Here is a 20,771-nt window from a genome sequence, read left to right on the forward strand (position 1 = left end):
CTTTGGGTATCAGTTACGGGAATCAACGGGCAATCCAGACCAGTGAGGGGTTGTGTCATCACTTGTTCTGCAACCCTATGCCTTACAATGCTTTGCTACTATAGCTCCTAGCTGAGATGCTCACAACCAGCCTCCAAGTGTGCAGGTCACACCCTGAGTGTCCGTGTGGTAGGCAGCCCTAATTCAGCAGTTTTGACGTCAGCAGTACTTCATGCTGGCTTCCACCAGCCTTGGTCACAGCCAGCAAGGTGACTCAAGCATACTCCCAGTCCTGAGTTTTCCTGAAACCATGTACTCTATAATGTCCAGCCCTTTTCTGTATAGTTCAAAGAAATAAGGTTTGTTTGTTCCTCTAAAACACAAAAGCTTATAAATTTAAGTTTATAAATTTAACTGCGATAAATACACCCTTCCATTTAAACACAGCACTGAGTGAGTTTATAGTAAAAATAAAACAAATTTTTTAACAGTAGGGCATGAGTTAAGTGATGCCAAGTAAAAGGAATAAAGTTAGAGGGTACGAGCAAATAAAAGTGAAAACATGCATCTAAATCTTAATTTAGCAAGGTACAACCTTTGTTCCAAGATGGCTTCTCACCTATATTCAGTTTCCAGAGACTTCAAGCTACCCGCCCACCTCTTTGGTGGAAGGACCCATCTTTCTCAGCTTGTAAGCACTCTGTTCCCTTGTCTGTGCAGTGATGGATGCCAAAGATGGCTTCTGTTCTTGCTTAAATTGAGTTATTGTTTCAAGAGGCCGGAGGACCTCACACTGTGTTTTCCATCCTGTGGGCTTCATTCCCTGTATGGAAGTGGGGCATCCATTATTTTGATCCTACAATACTTGATTTACATAGGATACAGGTAATAGCTGCCTTCTTTCTTGTCTGGGAGGGAACCTGCTTCTCCTTGTTTGGCCACAGACTTTAAAGCATAATATTATGAAGTATCCATATTTTCCCATATAATGTTAATACATTTCACCATGATATTACACACTAGGGTGTCATTAGCTTTCAGAAAAGACCTCACTTTATACATTTTTATAATACAATAATATTGTATACAGTCAGTTGATTCAATCGCTTATCACTTGAGATTCAGACCCCTATGTTTATACACCAGTAAACATTTGAAATTATTTCTTCTGAGGTTACCCCTCAAAGAAAAGTTTATTCAGGTTGTGAGGAAGGCAACATGGAGTATGGTGTCGAAGGACGCGACATGCTCTTTCTTTCCCCACTTGTTATCTTAATAGATTTTTGTTTACCTAAAACATAAAAATGGACTTTTCTCATCTTTGCCTGACAATCAGGCTAGTTAGAGAATAAAATATATATTCCTTTGTCTGGGACAGACCTGTTTACCAATTCCCCCTGACATGCCATAAATGCACGTTAGTCATAATTCCAGCATACGTCCATAACTCTTAATACACACTGCATGCATACAGCACACAAGAATATTAATAATCAGTCAGTTATAGTTTTCATATGATACCTCACAAGACATATATTGTACAAAGATTATTACAAAAATGTGTAGGATGTGACTAGAGGTGTTGTTAAGTCACTATCTCCCTAACCAGCAAATTAGGTTCTACATTTATTACTAACAGGTTTTTCTCTTTTTTCAGTGGATAATGACAAGCTACCAGGGGGATTTATGTTGTGCTTTTTGGATGACGGATGCGGCATGACCCCTAGTAAGTTAATTATAAAGATGCTTAACTGGTTGTTCAAGGGAATATTCTGCTAATAAATAAAATACTAAGTATATAGAGACATTATTTAAAATTTGTGTGTGTGTGTGTGTGTGTGTGTGTGTGTGTATATACACACTTAATTTACAAGTTTACTTACTTTTTTTAGTATTTTTGCTAGCAGAGTAGATTAGTCTTGAAGGTTTTTTTTAAGCTGTGCATAAAGTGACTGTAAATTTTCTTGGAGAAATGAAATGTAAAATATATGGATTATTGCAGAAATATAATTGCCCTGCTTTTAAAGCATAGCACCAACCACATATCAGAAAATGGTCATAGTTCCAGGCACAGTATTACCAGTTAATTCACTGATTGCAAACAAACAACCAAAGTGAAGCATTCATTTGTTGTTAGGATCTCTCCCATAAAAGTATGGAGTTTAACACTGATGTCCTAGCCAAATTTAAAACCATGCTATAATTACTTTTTGCCTCCCTGAACTTCCTCTCCAGCTTGTATTGGATGTGGTATTTTTCCCACTGTGCCCTAAACTGTTAAGTGTTGCTATTTTTTGTCAAGCTGCTGTATTTCAATGTTCGATGATGCATTCATTGCTTTTTACAGGAGTTCCTACATCTTTTTTTTTTAATAAAAAAAAATAAAACAACCCTCTGGGATTGTTCAGAATAAAGGGTACAATGAAAATGTAACATCAGAATCATTCCCACATATCACCATATTTCCAGCCAACAAGTAGTGTACTTTGCTGTTCCCTAGGATGGTCACTTAATGAAGCCAGTTTCAAGGGGTTCGCGAGCCCCGGCTCGGTTCCTCCTCCACTCTGGCTGGGCTGAAGTCCAGTGCACAGCCTGGTTGGGCCCTGCAGTTTTTAATAGCAAGTTGGTCTCAGAAAGGAAAAAGTTGAGAATCCTTGACTTAAGGCACACTTCAGTGTACATCACAGGCAGCAATCAAAATAAAAATAGGACTTGTTGCTCTGAACTTGTAAATAACGTTGTTCCCCTTGGTGCAATCAGTTGTTAAGTGCGAATATCACAGCTGGAAGAACAGAAATGATAAAGGAAGCAGCAGAGATGAGTGTACATGATTTATTTTACCTAATTATAAGTCTTTATCTGACTGGTGCCATTTTGCTTATAAGAAGAGGATCAGTAGATGTCCACCTCAGTATACGATGGATTTTTTGTGTGTAGTCCCAAATAGACAGTTTCCCTAAAACTCTAACAAAGGATCTTTGATGGGACTTGCATTGGTTTAAGGAGTGCTGGGTGTAATTCTGTATGTTTTGCCATCATATTTTTGCAAAAGTCATAGGGGTATTATAATGCTATAGTACTATGCAACACTGTCCTACCACCAGCTCAAGACTTTTCAGATAAAATAACATGGTAGCATTGTAAAATCACATTGTTCCAACATTGTCATTGGTGGAATCCTTAGTGGTTTAAAACCTGGTTTCTAGTGTGTTGCTCCTGCTTCTTTTTTAAGAGTGAATTTATTTTCCTTTAAGTAACCAAACAGCCTTCTCTTGACCAAGCTATTTTAGATCATTGATATTATGGCAGTTTCATGCTGCTTCCAAGTAGATAATGGAGAGTCTTGACCTTGCAGCTTAGGTTGATACATGCTGTAAATAAAGTGTTCCCAGAATGACTATGTCAGATGTTCTTGGAAGTCATCCTTGTTAGTTTAATTCTTTGAAAGGCATTTGGCATGCCAACTTTCACTGCAAATGGAGAGAGCTACTCAATATCTACAGCAGCTATCAACTGGTGGATTTCCTTCTTATGCAGAAAAAAACCTATGCAGAAAGCATCTGCAAATGGGGAGGTAATATTTTGTGGCACAGGAAAGTGGATCACAACCTAGCTACGCTTTCAAACTTGGCCAGAGATCTTATCATTTCAGGCAAGTCATGTAACTTCTGGTGCTTCAGTTTCCTTATTAAAATGGCACAGTACTTACCTCATGTGCTGAGGATCAACTCATTCTTGGTTTTTAAAATGCTTAGCTCATCCAATGAAATGAGCTACAAATACAAAATAATATTTAATATTGTGATGGGGCAAGGCCAGATGTCTATAGAAAAATAGTGGGAGATAGATATATTAGCTCCAGGCTAAACAAATCCCTGGTACCAGGATAAGTGGAATAGCAGCTGCTCCGGTCAATTAAGACACCTTGGGCCAATTAAGAACTTCCCAGAAGGCAGGGAGAACAATAGGTTGATTGGGACACCTGAAGCCAATCGGGCTGGCTGAAACTAGTTAAAAGCCTCCCAGTTAGTCAGGTGGGTGTGCATGTCAGGAGTTGGGGGAGAAAGTTGAGCTGTTGGAGAGGCTGAGTAGTCCACACCATATCAGGCACAAGGAAGGAGGCCCTGAGGTAAGGGTGAAGTGGAGCTTGAGGAAGTGAGGGCTGCTATGGGGGAAGTAGCCCAGGGAATTGTACATGTCATGTTTCTAAAAGATCAGATACCATAGCTGCTACTATTAGGGTCCCTGGGCTGGAGCCTGGAGTAGAGGGTGGGCCTGGGTTTCCCCCACCTTTGTCCCCTGATTAATCACTGAGACTGGGAGACAACAGAGACTGTGCAAGGAAGGATAACATCTCCTCACCTCCCTTGCTGGCTTATGATGAAAATGGTTCAGTAGACTGTGACCCTTGTACCTAGAGAGAGAGAGGAGTTACGTGGAGGGTCACAGTGAGCCTCTGAGGTTAGCGTAATCCGCCAGGAAACGCGGGACCCACGGAGGCATGGACAGAGCTTTGTCACAATATTTATTATTTAATTGTGGCATGTACGATTCCAAGACCTGCTGTCATTCTTTAGTTAAGAAGGGAAGAAGTATTAAGATTTGCTATACTTAATCAGACCATTGGTCCATTGAATCTGATATCCTACTTTTTTGTCAGCAGCAATATCCAATTACCACATTTGTTTGGCTACCTTTGTATTGAGTCAGACAAGCATGGAAACAACTTGTCTGATTATATCTTGCTCCGCGGCTAATAACGCACATCATAAGATCTCAACAAATCTTGTGCTTTAGCACAAAACAAATGAATACTCACTTTAAAATCTATGCTGGTTTTTCAAGTTTTCAAGTCCTGATGTTTTCTAATGAGTGTCCTATTTGCATATTTTAACAATAACAATAAAATTCTATTGCAGAGGAAGCTACTGATCTGATTTATTTTGGAAGGTCTTCTAAGCGGACATCTCTCTCAAGAATGATTGGACACTATGGCAATGGACTTAAATCGTAAGGGTATTTTCTAAATCCTAGTGTCTTGATTGTCTCTGCCTCAGTATTTTTTTTTAAGTCTGATCCTTAACTCAAAAATGAAATGGAATAATGGAATATAATCCTAAACAAATCAATGTTCTATTTGGTCATCTAACACATCTCAATATTTAATTCAGTATTGTTCCTAGTAGCGCATACTGAAGGTCCTGATGGTTCAAGTTGTCCAGTTATTTCTAATGTATATTTCAAATGTGAATATATTCACCATATTTCCCTCTGCTTTCTCCTTTTTCTATGAAGGGAGGGAGAGTTTTGGGAAGAATTCCAGCCATTTTTAGGCCAGATTCTTTGTAGTGCAAGGAGGCAAAAATGGTACCTCCTGGTGCTAGCCTGGCCTTGCGTGTCCTAGGGAGGAATCAGTCTTCTGACAAAGGGCAGATGATAGACTGCCACCTCTTCGTTCCACTGGGCAAAGGCACAGTATTTGTTGCTGAAGGATCCCCACCAAAAGAAACTACTTGGGGGATATTCTGGATAAGCACTTCCACCTGCTACTTTGGCACTGAAGCCCAGTTTTGGTGTAGCTGGCTGACAGAAAGACCTTAGCAGAAAGCAGCTGGTGGAGACCTGCCACCACATCTAAGATTGCTTAAACCTTGGTATGAATTTCTCTCTCTCTCTCTCTCTCTTTCTCTCTCTCTCTCTCTCTGTACAGCTGCTTTGATGGAACATTAAGAAGTGCTGTGGATCCTTTAAAATATGTTGTTCACTGGTCCATGGCTCTGTATAGTTGTGTGACTCTATGTATGTGTTTTGCAACCAATAGCCTAAAACCACAACTTTCTGTTAGTTTTGTGCACACTTTCAACATGACATGTGGTTACCACATTTTGGCTGAGGAGGGTTAGATGAGGAAAGGAGTCCCTTAAGGTTTAGGCTGTCCCTCTTCCCAAGAGCTGCTTTTTTTCCTTTGTTCCAAACTCCCATTGCCAGGAGTAGAAATTTAATTTGAACATGCTAGAACTGGGCCTTCAGACCAATTAATGATATGTTCTGTCTGTATTACTTAAAGTAAATTAACATCCTGACAACAAGCTATCTGAGAGTAATTGACATCTTCTGTATCTTTACTATAGTGGATCTATGCGAATAGGGAAAGACTTCATACTGTTCACAAAGAAAGAAGATACAATGACATGTGTTATTTTCTCTCAAACATTCTGTGAGGCAGAAGGCCTTTATGAGGTGTGTATATATATATTTTTTATTTTTTTTGCTTTGTTTGTAAATAGTTTCAAATAGACCCTAGGCAAGACTTTGAAGTGCTTAGGTCCCATTGAAATTCAATGGAATTTAGCCTCCTACAGTGGGTGGTACTTTCTAAGGCATCTTCTACAGTTGCTGTGAATGTTATATATTGTGCTGTAAAGCATTGCTTATTAAAAATAAATGAAATTTCTCATTTTTCATTAGAAATATTGTTTATGAAATACAGAGATGACTGTTAATGTAGGGAAAAAGTTGTCCAAGTCTGCTTTGTTTTGGGTTTTTGTTTTAGTATGTTTTTTAATAGAAAAGGTGAAGTAGAGCTTTATCACGCAGTATGCTCTGCTGACATCTGAAGGATAAGTATAGATCAAAACTGGTACAGTACTTCAATCTGTTGGTTTCACCTTAATCACAGTCAACAAATTATATTCTTTGGACCCTTCTGTGAGATCTTGTGTCAGATGGTGACCTGGTAGGGCCTAGGAGAAAATTCTCTCTTTAGCAACTCCTTTCTGTCTCTCAAAATGGACTGGGTGGGATTTGGAAGGATCCATGTGTAGCCTTCCTTCCTGGAGTGTGAGTGACCGACTGCTTGTACAGCAAAGCGACTTTAAAGGAAAAACTACTAATTAGAGTGACTAAGAAGGAGGTATAATATTGCAGCCTAAAGGTTCAGTCTTGGTTGGTTCGTGGGGCAAGGAACAAGGTGAAGCTCAGGAACATGAAGAGCCAGGGGTAGGACTGAAAATGAGAATAAGAAAAAGGAGGGATCAGTCAAAGAAAAGAACAAGAAATGGAAAATGCAGCAAGAACTATCTACATGGTATCGTAGTAGGACATCTGCTTGTAAAACAGCACCTGGAGACGGTAAAGGCTATGGCTGCACTACAAGCTATGGGTGTGATCTCCCTGTTCGCTTGTGTGTGTGCGTGTGCACGCTAGCTTCACAAGTATCCATGGCAGTGAAGCCATAATAGCATGGGTAGTTGCAGCAGAGGCACGTCTGAGTACAAACCTGCCTGAAACAGGGGAGTATGTACTCATCATGGCCCAGCCCTGGTTCTGGTGCTGCCACCCGTGCTACCGCAGCTACGCTGCTATTTATACTCACGCTAACTCTCATCAACTTAGCACAAGTATGTGTACGCGAATGGGGAATCAGACCCCTGGCTTGTAGTGTAGACGAAGCCTAATGCCATGTATACACTAGGGGCACTTACTGGTGTAGTATACTATACCAGCAAAACACCACTCATGGGGACAAAGCTGTGTTTTCTACTGGTATAATAAACCCATCACCATCTCATGAGAGAAACAGGCTTTGCTGGTAAAAGCGCAGCTTTGCCAGTATAAGTGCATCTACACTATGAGCTTCTGTTGGCACAATCATGACTCTTCGGGATCACGTCTCTTTGCACCCTCAATAACAAAGCTATGCTGGCAGAGGAACGTAGTGTAGACATGGTCCAAGAGCTCATCTGAATGACCAAATACAGAACTGGGCACTTTCACTTGAACACTCCGTTTGAGAATTGAATAGAGATGGATGTGACACCAGAAAAAAGTGAGACACAGATGACAGAATTTATTGGCAAGGCAATCATCCTAATAGTTTCTGCTCTGTTTTAAATATGTAACCCATCTTCTCTTGACTTTGGTCATGACTAACAAATTACCCTTCTTGCCCTTAAGTTGGGCTTCACCATGGAGCTTATGAGATTGGGGAAATAATAAATGGGCCACTTTCTTCCTGTCCTCACCCAAAGGGGGGGGGGGGGAAAGGAAAAAACAGGTTTATACTTCATTAGAACTCTGCTCTCTTGCACCCCAGGGAATTTTTACGTCCCTAGCTAGCTGAGAATAGTTCCCTTTTGTGTTTTAAAATCAAACCTTTTCAGTTGAAAATGTTTGAAGTTCAGAAATCTGCAAAAGGAGGCATTTTAATATCCCCATGGGTCTGGCACAACTATCATGTAAACCCTCAATGGTCCCACTCTATATTGACTCACACTCTGTACTGTATAGGAAGATGAAGAGCTACTGTAAATATGACAGTGGATAGCAGTGACAGGGTTCCCTAGTGAGGTGGCTCTATATGTGTAATTTTGCCTTATTAGTATTTGTAATAGCAACTAGCTGCTAAGGTGATGAACACTAAACAAAACTTGAGGTAAGAGATATGTGAATGTTTGAGATTGTGGTGTATGCTAATCTTTGTACTTCAAGTACAATGTAGTTTCTCATAATAGAAATGGGCTCTTCTTGACTAGAGGAAAATAATTGGATTTTCCAGTGACTGTTTGTTTGTTTAGTCAACTTTTTTTTTTTTTTGGCCTTATAAGGCAACTTCATTGTTGCATGTGTTATAGATCTATCTTTACATATTTGGTAATGGGGGCTGTACTGAGTCTGAGTACTCCATGGTCATTAACGTTCTTGTCCATTCTACACCCTGCGAGGTAGGGTGCATAATAGCTGCATCTGATGCACAGAGACTTGGTTTACTGCCCAAGGTCACACATGAAGTCTGTGGAAGAGAAGAGAATTAAATCCAATTTTCCAGAATCTATACTGTCCTTCATCTCCAGGTTCTATGACTGACTTCCATAAATTGTTAGCCTAGGCATTGATGTTTGCCTCTAAAATAATCCCCATTGCCAGGGCCTGCAAGTATTTACTCTGCAGAAATTGTTGTCATGTGATACATTGTGGGATTGTAAATCCCAGGTCTGGGAAATGAAGAATCAAGCCTAATTTTTATCAGATTTCCTCTGTGGTTTTGATTTTTTGTGGCAAAGATTGATTTAAATTAGTAGCTTTCTGTAGCTTAGCTATGTAAACCTGTTTATTTTAAAAATAATTTTAAGATTATAATTTCTCCACAAAATAATTAAAAATAAAAGGACAGAAACAATCAAAAATTTCACCTTGGTCTTTGAATATTTAATATGTAATTGTCACTGAAATATTTGTTTTTCAAAATGTGATTTTTTTTTTTTTTTTTTTTTTTTTTTTTTTTTTAACAGATGATAGTCCCAATAACCTCATGGTCAAGAAATACTAGAAAACCTATCCTAGGTGATCTTGAGAAATTCACACTACAGACATCTATCATCTTTAAGTACTCCCCTTTTAAGACTGAAACTGAATTGCTGCAGCAGTTTGATGCGATCTATGGAAGAAGTGGTGAGCTTTACCAAACAATGCAATTTTCATGTAAACAATAAATAAAATACAGTGGTACTGAAGTATCATTAGAGAAGCAATGTGTTTTTAACTCTTATGGAGAAGGTCAATTACTGAAATTCTTATTTGGTCAGACCTTTTTAATAAGAAGAAAATAAAAGGATTGGGGTATTTACCTTGCACCCTGGCTGCTATTATAACGAGAATAAAATCTCTGTTCTACGTGAATATCAAAATTGAAATGTTTATATGGGGGAAAAAAAATCTAGTAAGAATTCTGAACTTCTCCATGCACTTTGGTCCAGACTACTTAGACTTCCTCTCTGCTAGTTCTTCTTATTTGACTGGCCTCTTCTGTCTTTTCACGCAGTTTAATGCTTAATGCAAAAGCCTTGTCCTCTGTATCACCTTCCATCTGGAAGAGCGCCTCTCTCACTCTCCATCTCCTTTCATAGTTCCTAAGACTGAAGGAGAAAAAAGACATTCTTATCTCTGAATTCTCCTTCTCTCTTATATCACTCTGGCTGTATGAATCTTAGGCCTTGTCTAGATGGAGAGTTAGTGTGTAGCTGGGGTGAAAGTTTATGGTGTACTAACAGGTCATGTGAAGCCTGCCAGTATGTCTTAAAATTCCCTAGTGCGCTTTGACCTTCTGTTGTTTGAAACTTTTATATCCCAGCTTGCTGTGCACTAACTGAATCTAGACAAGCCCTCAGTGTCCATAAACTCAATTTGTATCCAGCACGATACAATAAGCTGTACATACATATTTCCATGTTTGTTTTAAACAGGCCACAAAAATTGCAGCCCTTGTTCAGATATGGTATATATTATTTAGAAAGGCTAGACTGACAAGATTAAAAAACTACAGAGGCACCTGAAAAGGATCTTTTGAAATATTCAAATAGTTGCCTTTAAAAATGTATATTTTTCTGTCCCCAGGCACTTTCATTGTTATTTACAACTTAAAGCTTATGCTCAGTGGAGAGCCAGAGCTAGATATTAGAACTGACAGTGTGGATATTCTGATTGCTGGTCTTCTTGATAAGTGAGTGGCATAATTACATTACTGGAGCAAAGGTTTGGATGAATATCTGTAATCAATAGTACATAGTTACATAGACCAGTAAAAGTATTTTATTGGGGAACTGTCAATTGATTAGGAACTGAAAAACAGCATGGATATGTTCTCATTCAGAAATGAGAGCAGGGTATCAAGGAAAAGTAATGCCGAAATGCCTTTCTTTGACTGGTGGAGGCGGAGGTTGGGGGTAGGTAACATAGGATCAAAAGGCAAATATGGCATAGTTGCCTAGTTGTGCAAATAAGCTTTTTCACTCCTCTAATAAAACTGAGTAATCAATGCAGATGAGAAATTGTAAAACTGTTCCCTGTGCTGTCTGTAACAAATAAATTGTATGTTCTGCTACCTCAGATATCCCATTGTGATCAATATTGAGGGATTGTCAGCCAATATTAGGGGCAAGTAAGAAAGTGGGTGCAATTCTTTAAATGAGAGGTATAATGTACCTGTTGGATGTAGATGATACTTGATTTAGTACATCATCTTTCCAAAGCATCCTGGGTATTGGGCCCTCAGATGGCCACAGTTTATTTCTGTAGGGGACTCACTAACACAACAGGGCTCTTACTCCTCACATCCCTTGCCATTTTAAGAAAGGGATGATAAAACTTTCTGATTCCTCTCCTTCTTCCCTGCCCCCTACTCCCCTGCCTCCTTCACTTTGTACCTGGCCTATGGCAACCCCTCAAAAGAGATTCTTAGAAAATACTAGTGTAAAAACTTCATAGTAATGGGATTCTGTTGTAAAGAAGCGTAAGCAAGTTAAAAGCCCAACTCCCATTGAATTTCATTGGGTCCTGTGTGCCGAATTCCCTCTTGCTTTGAAAATCCAAGGCTAAAATACTTGGGTTTCTGAATAACAGCTGTCCACAGATCTCAAAGCGAAGATTATGCAAACCACTGTAATAATTTCTAATACACTAGAGACAAAATTGATAATTCAGATAATTGTAACTTAGATCTTAAAATGCAGCTAGTTAAATTCTGTCTACTTATGACACAATTTTCATCTTCTCTGAGGCTGCTTGCTGCAGCACATTTAAAATTAATTTACAATTATTAATGCAATAATTCCAAGACTTGAGGTTTATTTTGTAATTTAGAGATCTAAGAAGAGTTCACAGAACTAAATCTTGACTATAAGAGAGTTATTCACAATTGAAATTAGATCTTTTCTGTACATATGTCTCAAGTACAATGGAAATTGTTTTGGGAGACATCCTATGTATTGTATATATGGGGAAGTAGTAGTAAAGATAGTGGAGCGCACATTTTAATTAAAATGAGCAATTTAATGTAATGCATATCTTTTTTAGAAGGGACAGTAAAGAGAAGGGACAATAACCAGAAAATTAGATAAGAGAGGGAGGCTGAGGAAGAGAGAAAGGGGATCTGGAGAGAAAGGAAATATGTGGAAAACTAAACGGGTTAGGAACAGAGGTTGTGGGGAAAAAAAAATCTCAAGGAAAATGTTTGAGTTGGTGCCATTATCTGAGCACTTTCGTAATGCTACTGTGGATAACCCTGAGTTCTGTACCAGTAACATAATAGATAAATGATGGCTGCCTAAGCATGTTTGCTCAAGCACCCTGTGCTGTGTGAAGGAAACAGACAGAACTTGGTTGCAAGCAGTAGAGAGCACAGGGTGACCAGATGTCCCGATTTTATAGAGACAGTCCCAATTTTTGGGCCTTTTTCTCACATAGGCACTTATTACCCCCTAACCTCCTGTCCTGATTTTTGACACTTGCTGTCGGCTCAGCCTAAGAGAGCACAAAGTGCAGGGCTGATGAATCAACAGGATCTCTGGCCTGGAGTAGAACTTTCTGTAATTGGGGGAAGGATGATCAAAAATATCAGCGGTACTTGTCACTGTTGAGGGGTGGAGGCTGTCTGGCCTGTGCAGGGCCATGCTTAGGGTCTTATAACATCTTCTTTTGGCTGAAATATGGCATTGCCTCAATCACATTAGTACTTTAAACAAATAATATGTTTTGCTCGACTAGAGAAATCACCAGAACAAGTCATCCTTCCCTAGTCCCTGGTTGCTTCACTAATGATGACTTCCCCACCCCACACCCACTTGGGGCTTGCAACTTCCCCTCCCCTTTGGTAAAACAGGGAGCTTGTCTTCTGACTGCCTCCTCCCAGAGCCTTCATTCCTGGGTATAGAGCTCAAAGATACTGGCTGGAAAGTCTCTTGTTCGTTCTATAGTTTAGGGTGGCTGGGGGCCTAGAGAGCCCACTAGAGTGAGAGTCCTCCAGAGTCTTCAGCCAGGAAAGGAAGGAGAGCTTAAGAGGCAATCAGGGCTACCCAGCAAGGCGCTCTGCTATCCAGCCCAGCTCGTCAGATTGAACTCCAGTCTCACACTTTCATATCTCTTCCTTGTCTGGAAAGCACCATAGATGTTTGTGGCATAATACTGTGGGAAAACTAGATTCCCAGGGTTGAGTAAGTTAGCTTCTTGCATGGTAATGCCTGAAGCTGTGCGGCATTAATCCCACTGTTAGTGAGATTTTCATACCATAGGTCAACAGCATCCCATTATAAAACTAATTTCCAGCCAAATCAAGAACTGTACTGTAGTTTTTAGTGCCATCTGCTGAAGCCCAGTGCACAAATTGCAGTTCATTTGCAAACTTGCTCTGGAGAAAACATTCCAAAATCTTTTAATAACTACAGAGAGCACTGCAGGAATCCAGCGCATTTTAGTTTGAGTCTGGTGGTGGGCATGTTGTCTTAGGTTATTACGCATCTAATTTTTCTGTGTAGTAGAATTCACGCTTTGGTCTTGCTTACATATTGGATATTTCAGCCTTCCAGAACGATGGTCACTCAGAGCCTATACAGCTGTATTGTATTTTGACCCGCATATGAGGATATTCATTCAAGCTGAGAAAGTAGAAACTAAGCGCCTGCCTTACTGCTTTTACAGACCCAGGTGAGTAAGCTTCCATTGCTGTTACACTCTTAAATATTTTAACTTTCAAACCAGTGCACTTAAAAGCCTAAGTAGCCTTTTTGTCATGGTGGGAAACTTATTTTGATGGCAATGTGACTTATAATTTAAGCAAAGTTCAAATTGCATTGGCAGGCAGGTCTGCTAAAGTGTAATCATCTGTGACAAATGCTTGACAGTTACCATGACCCAGGGCAAAGAACATGCTACATAAGATAATCAACTAAAGAGGGATTTTTGTTTTCACTTGGGTGCATCCAAGGTACTTCTGTTCTTGTACGAAAGATGCAGTATAAGATTATAGGTCACTTATGTGGTTTATTTTTAATGACCCCCCTAATCCTGTTAATTTATAGTTTGTATGGGGTTGCTCCTAAAGTAAATTTTACTGAGCCCAGTTAGTGCACTGATCATATTCCCACTGTAGTTAGGGACCCAACTCCTTCTGAAGTTAGAGGTGAGAATATGATTTAAGTGTACAAACCAAAGTAATCAGTTAGTAACAAAATTTTTAACATCTTTATGTAAGGGAAAAAACGGCTTTCATTGTGTGTATAGCTGTGTGGTTGGTTAGCTGGTGTGTAGTGTGCAACAGAGATACTAATATAAAAAACTAGCGGAAGCATAACAATGTAGTTGGGAGCTTAAATACTGGAGTCCTGTTAAAACAGGCTTGTATTTTAATATCGAACATAAGATTTTTTTTTTTGTACCATGCGTAGGGTTTCCAAGCACTTTAAAGATTAGTATACACAAATCTTGGGGTTCCCTAGTATCCCACGGTGTGATTTCTAAAGTGCAATAATGTGTTGCACATTAATTGGTCCATGGGGACCCTGTTGGTGATCTTTAAAGTAGTACTGTTTGAAACAGTACTGTATTAAAGGCTCATGAGGGAGCCTTTGGTGTGTACCAGCAGGATCTACATGGACCAATTAATGTGCAGAATGTTAGTGTGCTTTAGAAATCATACCCCCTAGAGTGCATTCCTCTACTGAAGCACTTAGTCTTCATCCTGCAACTACCATGGTGGGCTGAGACGAGGAAAACTTATAGCTGAAAGCACAGTCCAATAGTTTCACCGAATTTAAACTAAGAAGCAAATGTTGTGAACAGGAAGACAGATTAGAGGCATATTTTAGAACTTGGAACTAAAATATGTAGGTTAATACTTGGTGCCCAATAGAATTTTTAGAAAAGAGCTCAGTGTTGATCTAACTTTGTTCCTATTGAAGTATGAAATTTTCTTAAAAGAGAACAGAGTTTGGCCAACATGGAGAGATTTTTTTAAAAAATCCCAGTCTACATATTGTTGTCAACCACCCTAGGATAATCAATTTATTTACTAATAAATTGATCACTTTAGTGGGAGTCATCATGTATTCTATCTTGCATCACACAACTGGATTTTATGAAAGTTGCATCTGTTTTCAAACTTGCGTATCACTTTTAGAACATATTGTATATCATGCTATGTAAATACATACATATAACTTGCATATAGCAATCCAAACTTGAGAGCACCACGTATCGACTGGATAAGTTAAATGGTCTTCTGACCACTGAACAAAAGGAAAATGCCAAATCAGTGACTCTAGCTTCTACAATTTATACTTCTCAAACTACAGATGATAAACTCTTGGCTTTTCTCCACTGACCATAGCGGACTTAAAGATTCCTTAATGCCCTACCTCTTCCTCAGTCGACCTTTCTTAACCTTGTTAAGGGACTTGGATTTACGGCAATAGTTCCAGTTCCAAAGCCATTAGCTCTTATTCAAATACTGAGAACAGCTCCTTCAAATTGTGAACTTTATTTTGTGCTTAATAGATTAATAATAGAGGAGAGATGGAGCCTGCACTGCAGAGAGTGCAAGTCTAGGGTAGAAACAGTTCAGTCACACAATACAATCAAATGAATTACATCTCCAAATAGCTGGGAATGTGTTTATAAAAAAAATTAAACTGGGTTAGATACTGTATATGTTGGTGGATCGCAGAGTTTAATGGAAAAGCAGCAAATGGAAGGATTTGAATGAGGCACAATTGAAAGGGGAGAGTGCAAGGGGCATCTTGTAAAAATATTTGCTAAGTTAGAGAAGGATACCAAAGGGGTGCGAAGATGAGTGGCTTGTGATGAATGTAGACCAATGAGAAGTGGCTTCTGTAATTTTCTCACTGTTGGATGCTTTGTATGGGATCACACCCTATATAGTTCCTTTCCCCCTCATGCATTTCTGCCTGGTAACTTCTGCTTCCTGCCAGTCATTATTAAAACCCACCCACAATCCCTGTGTTTTAAATTCCCTGATTCTTAGGGCTTTCATGGAGAGAATTCCTGGTGTTCTACAGTACAATAATGAATCCTGTAGCTGGTGGGACACATGGATTTTTATGTCATGGGCTGACAGTTTACACATCTGATCCCTTGCTTTCACTGGATCCACAGAATTCTTGAAGGAAAGCCAGGTCGGACAAGGGCACAGGTTCGTCTGAGTTAATCATTGGCTCATATTTTGTCTCCTTGACTTCCATGAGCTTATGAAAACTTCCACTTCAGTAACCACATTCGCTCCACACCCCCAGCCATGTAACCTCTTCGTTTGCTGATACTCCTGTCTATGCATTTATTTTTTCTGTACAAGATTGTTTCCATTTACCTCTCAGATATTCTTACAGTTTTCGGTGAACTTCATATTAACTAACCTTTCTTCTTCAGCCTGTGTCATGAAATCACAGAAGATGACATTAAGGGGGTGCAAATTGTCACTTTGCATCAAGACCTTTGAAACTGCTCCCTCAAAACCACACAGCTAAAATATCATGTTGAACTGAACATTGTGCATTCAAAACTTGGCTTACAGAGCAACTAACAGTCTCTGTTAGAGGTCATACTGCCAGAAACATATCTGTATTCATTTATAACTTTGCCATGTGGGCACCCACAGGTTGCTACATTAAATATGGTAAGTTCACCACCACTATTAATACTGGTTGGTACATTTGATAGTAGTTCTGGATGTTCCTGTGTAGGAGAGTGAGAACTGTCAAAACCAATTATGTAACAATATTTTCTGTTGCTCTTTCCTCAGTCCACTCGGATTTTCTGCTAATTTTTTTTCATTAGGAAATAAGTTATGGACTAGTTTTATCCCTTATGATTTTTTTGCTTCCTCCTTGTTTCAGTAGATGGAGCTATACCATCTGATTCTAATTTTCCCTTGTACAAGAGCTAAGAGGAAGAAGCATAACAGACACGAAGTATAAAGAAGAGCTCTATGTACTCAAAAGCTTGTCTCTCTCACCAACAGTAGTTGGTCCAATAAAAGATATTACCTCGCCCACCTTGGCTTTTTAAATACAATGCTTAATAATTTTCTGCCTTGGAACTGGAGGCTTATGGTCCATCCTATATTTTAGCTTACTAACGTCTTTAAATTAATATTGATGTTAATGCGTATGTTTATACTGCAAGCTACTGGAAGCTGACTGTGCCTCTATTAGTTTTAAATGTCTTCAGTATGTAATATATCATTGGTTTCTCATTATCGTACCTGTGAAAGGATAGTTAACAGACTTTCTGTCTGGGCTGGCAAATGTTCATGAACCTCTTCAAACAATAGTAAAAGGGCTACGTGTATTATTTTGAGGACGCTTTGCCACAGGTTGAGTACAAATGATGAGAAACATTGAAAACAATATTACGTTAAACTTACCGGTGCAACATTAAGTACCAAATAACTTACATCATAATTTGTTTTTTTTCCCAGTCTGGAAATTTCTCATTGTTTTTCCAAGGCATTTCCGTAGAAATCTCAAGTCCTTCGGTCAGTCTATTAATTGGAAAAACCAATCGGTTTCTTTCTGTTTCTAACTTTTAAAACCTAGATACTGCATTGTTTGATGACTTCTCTCCCGAACACAATAGAATAGGTACCCTCTTGGTGTATCTCTCTGATACCACGCTAAGTACAAGATAAATGTTTGCAAGACTGTTTTATATTATTATTCTTAAATAGTACTTTTCATCCACAGATCTCAGATCAGTTCCAAATCACATGAATACTTAACTTGAAACTTGGTATTAGGAAGAAGTGTTCAAATGAAACAACATTTAGTTTACTAATTTTCATTGTGTAGCTAGATTTTCATTTAAATGCTTATAGTTTAGATCAGATTCTTCAAAGTAATTAGGAATTCATGAAATCCATCCTCCAATTATTTTTTGTACTTCAATATAACAAATCCATTGTCAGTTACTGGTTTCCATATTCATAGGTAGTTTTACTTCATGTTTTTTAAATAGCATAAATTGACAGACTAGAGAGTGCTGTTACATAAATACACTCTTCTGGTTATTTTCACAGAATCATTTGTTAAAGACAACCACGGGCTTGTCTACACTATGGGCACTCCAGTGGCATGGCCACAGTGGAGTGGCACCATAATGTAGACACTTTTCACATTATGTAAATGGGATGGAGTTTGGGTGCAGGCTGTGAGCTGGGGCAAGAGGTGGGGGTGCAGGCTCTGGGAGGGAGTTTGTGGGCAGGAGAGAGTGTGTGGGAAGGGGTGGGAGGGCAGGCTCTGGGACAGAGTTTGGGGGTGGGAAGGGGTGCAGAGAGAGGGGGTGCAGGGGTGGGGCCTGGGCATGAGGGGTGTGGGGTGGGATTGGGGATGAGAGGTTAATGATGCAGGAGGGGACTCAGGGCTGGGGTAGAGGCTTAGCGTGCAGGGGGATGAGGGCTCTGGCTGGGACTGGGGATAAGAGGTTTGGGGCATGGGAGGGGCTTGGGGCTAGAGCAGAGGGTTGCGGTGCGGGGGTGTGAGGGCTCTGACTGGGGGTGCGGGCTCTGGGGTGGGGCAGGGCTGGGGATGAGTTTGGGGTGCAGGCAGGCTTCCCCAGGGCTGGGGCCAGAGAGGAGGACTCCTTTCAACCCTCTCCCCGCCAGCAGCAGTGAGCTCTGCAGGAGGGCCTCCCCTCTCCCCCCCGGCAGCACACTCACCCCGCACCACTGTCGCTGCATGTGTTCCTAGGGCCCCTCGCAGGCCCGGGAAGCCCCATCGCCTCCCCTGTTGTGGGTGTCGTGGGGGAGGGCTGCCATCATGTGTGTGCCTCCTCCCCTGCTGCTGCCCCTCACTGTAGCCTCACTGGGGGTGTGTGATGGGGCTGCCCCTTGCCCAGCGTGGGGCAGGAGAGGTGACTGCAGGTGGGGGGGCCCTGGGCTGGTGGAGGGTCCCACCAGAAAAGGGAAGGGTCAGAGGCAGAAGGGCAGGGGCAGGGTTAGCCTGCCCTGCCACTAGTGGATGGGGGGGCACTAGGACCCTGCAGTGGCAGTTGATGCCCAGAGCCAGCAGAAGCAGCATGGAGCTGCAGGGGAGAGGCAGGGATGCTGGGGGGAACCTGGGGGAGGTGCGCGGGGGCAGCAAGTAGAGGCCGGGGGACACTCAGGGGAGGTGGGGGGGCAGCAGGTGGGGTCGGGGGAGAGACTGGACCCCAAACATAGGTGGAGCTGGGCCCCAGGGCCATGATTATTGCTGGAGCCCGGGCACCATGGGGCCCGTACAACTTGCTGCCCCTGTTCAGGGTATGTCTGCGTTGCAATTAAAAGCCCTCTGCTGGCCCGTGCCAGCTGACTCGGGCTCAAGGAGCTGGGACTGCAGGGCTGTTTACTTGTGGTGCAGACTTCCAGGCTCAGACTGCAGCCTGACCTGTGAGAAACTTCCACCTCACAGGGTCCCTGAGCCCAGACTCCAGCCTGAGCCTGGAAATCTACACTGCAATTAAATAGCTCTGCAGCCCAAGCCCTGCGAGCCCAAGTCAGCTGGCACAGGCCACCTCTAGGTGTCTAACTGCAGTTTGGACACACCCCCTACAGTCACATAAAGACATCATAGATATTCTGGGTGCAAACATTGTGAAATTTTCCCTTTAGTGCCATGAATTTCAAAAGTGCATCAATAAATCTTTGTTTCAAAAATAATATTATGGAGGTGAGATGAAGTTAAAGGTTCTAAATTGCTTCTGGGAGGTAATCTATCTACAACTTCTTTAGCACTTATTAGCATATACAAGGTGGCAGTTTTGTGGCAGACCTTGTTGGCATTGGCCTCTGAGAAGGTAAATTAATCCGAAGGTAATGTGCATTATAACATGTACTGCATAACATTTGTTTGCTCCTGTGACTGCTCTGATGTGTGTCGAAAATGCAGTTCATAATGATTTTACCATTCTGTCTTAACAGAATGTACCCATACATCACATCATCATTTAAAGGCACTGCAATGAAAGAAATAAAGAAGGCAGAAGTGGATGTGAACATTGGTTTGTAATATCCTGAACTGACCATTTTTAATACTATACCTTTGCTTTTTATTTCAAAATTGTGGCTTAATTATGCTAGTAGTAAAACTCTTGTGAATAGAAATCAATAACACTTTTGTAGCACTTCATATTTTTGATATGATCACAAATATTAGCTAAACTCACACAACTGCTCTGTTGTGGTTTAAAATATAAAATACAGAAAAAAGCATAGTCACAAATTTGCCTTGCAAGGTAGGATGGGGAGCTTTAATTCAAGAAAGCAAGGAATCTAAAGAAACGTAAAAAGAAAAGGAGTACTTGTGGCACCTTAGAGACTAACAAATTTATTAGAGCATAAGCTTTCGTGAGCTACAGCTCACTTCATCGGATGCATTTCGGATGCTGTAGCTCACGAAAGCTTATGCTCTAATAAATTTGTTAGTCTCTAAGGTGCCACAAGTACTCCTTTTCTTTTTGCGAATACAGACTAACACGGCTGCTACTCTGAAAACTAAAGAAACGTAGTGATCCTCCTCCTAAATCCAAGGTCATACTGACATGGTGGGGGGACTCTATCATGGGAAGCAGTGACTCTGAAAATGATTTTGGGAGTCATGAGGGATAATCAGCTGAATGTGAGCTCCCAGTGCAATGCTATGGCCAGAAGTGTTAATGAAGTCCTTGAACTCATAAAGAGGGGAATCTCAAGGAGGAGTACAGAGGTTATTTTATCTCTGTGTTTGGCACTGGTGTCACTGCTGTGTCCAGTTCTGATGCCCACAATTCAAGAAGGATGTTGATAAATTGAAGAGGGTTCAGAGTGGAGCCATGAGAATGATTAAAGGATTTGATAATCTACATTATAGTGATTAAACTCAAGGAGCTCAATCTATTTTAGCATAACAAAGAGAAGTTAAAAAGTGAATGGATTACAGTCTATAAGTACCTAAAAGGGGAGCAAATATTTAATAATGGGCTCTTCTGTCTAGCAG

The 20,771-nt window shown here is 40.5% G+C and overlaps 1 protein-coding gene across 1 annotated transcript in view; it reads left to right on the forward strand.

Moving 5' to 3' along the window:
• MORC1 (MORC family CW-type zinc finger 1) overlaps nt 1-20,771 on the forward strand; it is an 89,272-nt gene that overhangs the window by 8,454 nt on the left and 60,047 nt on the right. The window contains exons 4-10 of the mRNA XM_043510575.1: nt 1,637-1,705; nt 4,899-4,989; nt 6,111-6,219; nt 9,270-9,429; nt 10,372-10,477; nt 13,330-13,455; nt 19,718-19,797. Coding sequence (XP_043366510.1) covers nt 1,637-1,705; nt 4,899-4,989; nt 6,111-6,219; nt 9,270-9,429; nt 10,372-10,477; nt 13,330-13,455; nt 19,718-19,797 — 741 coding nt within the window. The remainder of the gene's footprint in view (nt 1-1,636; nt 1,706-4,898; nt 4,990-6,110; nt 6,220-9,269; nt 9,430-10,371; nt 10,478-13,329; nt 13,456-19,717; nt 19,798-20,771) is intronic.

Source organism: Dermochelys coriacea, chromosome 1 (assembly GCF_009764565.3).
Source record: "Dermochelys coriacea isolate rDerCor1 chromosome 1, rDerCor1.pri.v4, whole genome shotgun sequence".
In the NCBI taxonomy this organism is placed as follows: Eukaryota; Metazoa; Chordata; order Testudines; family Dermochelyidae; genus Dermochelys; species Dermochelys coriacea.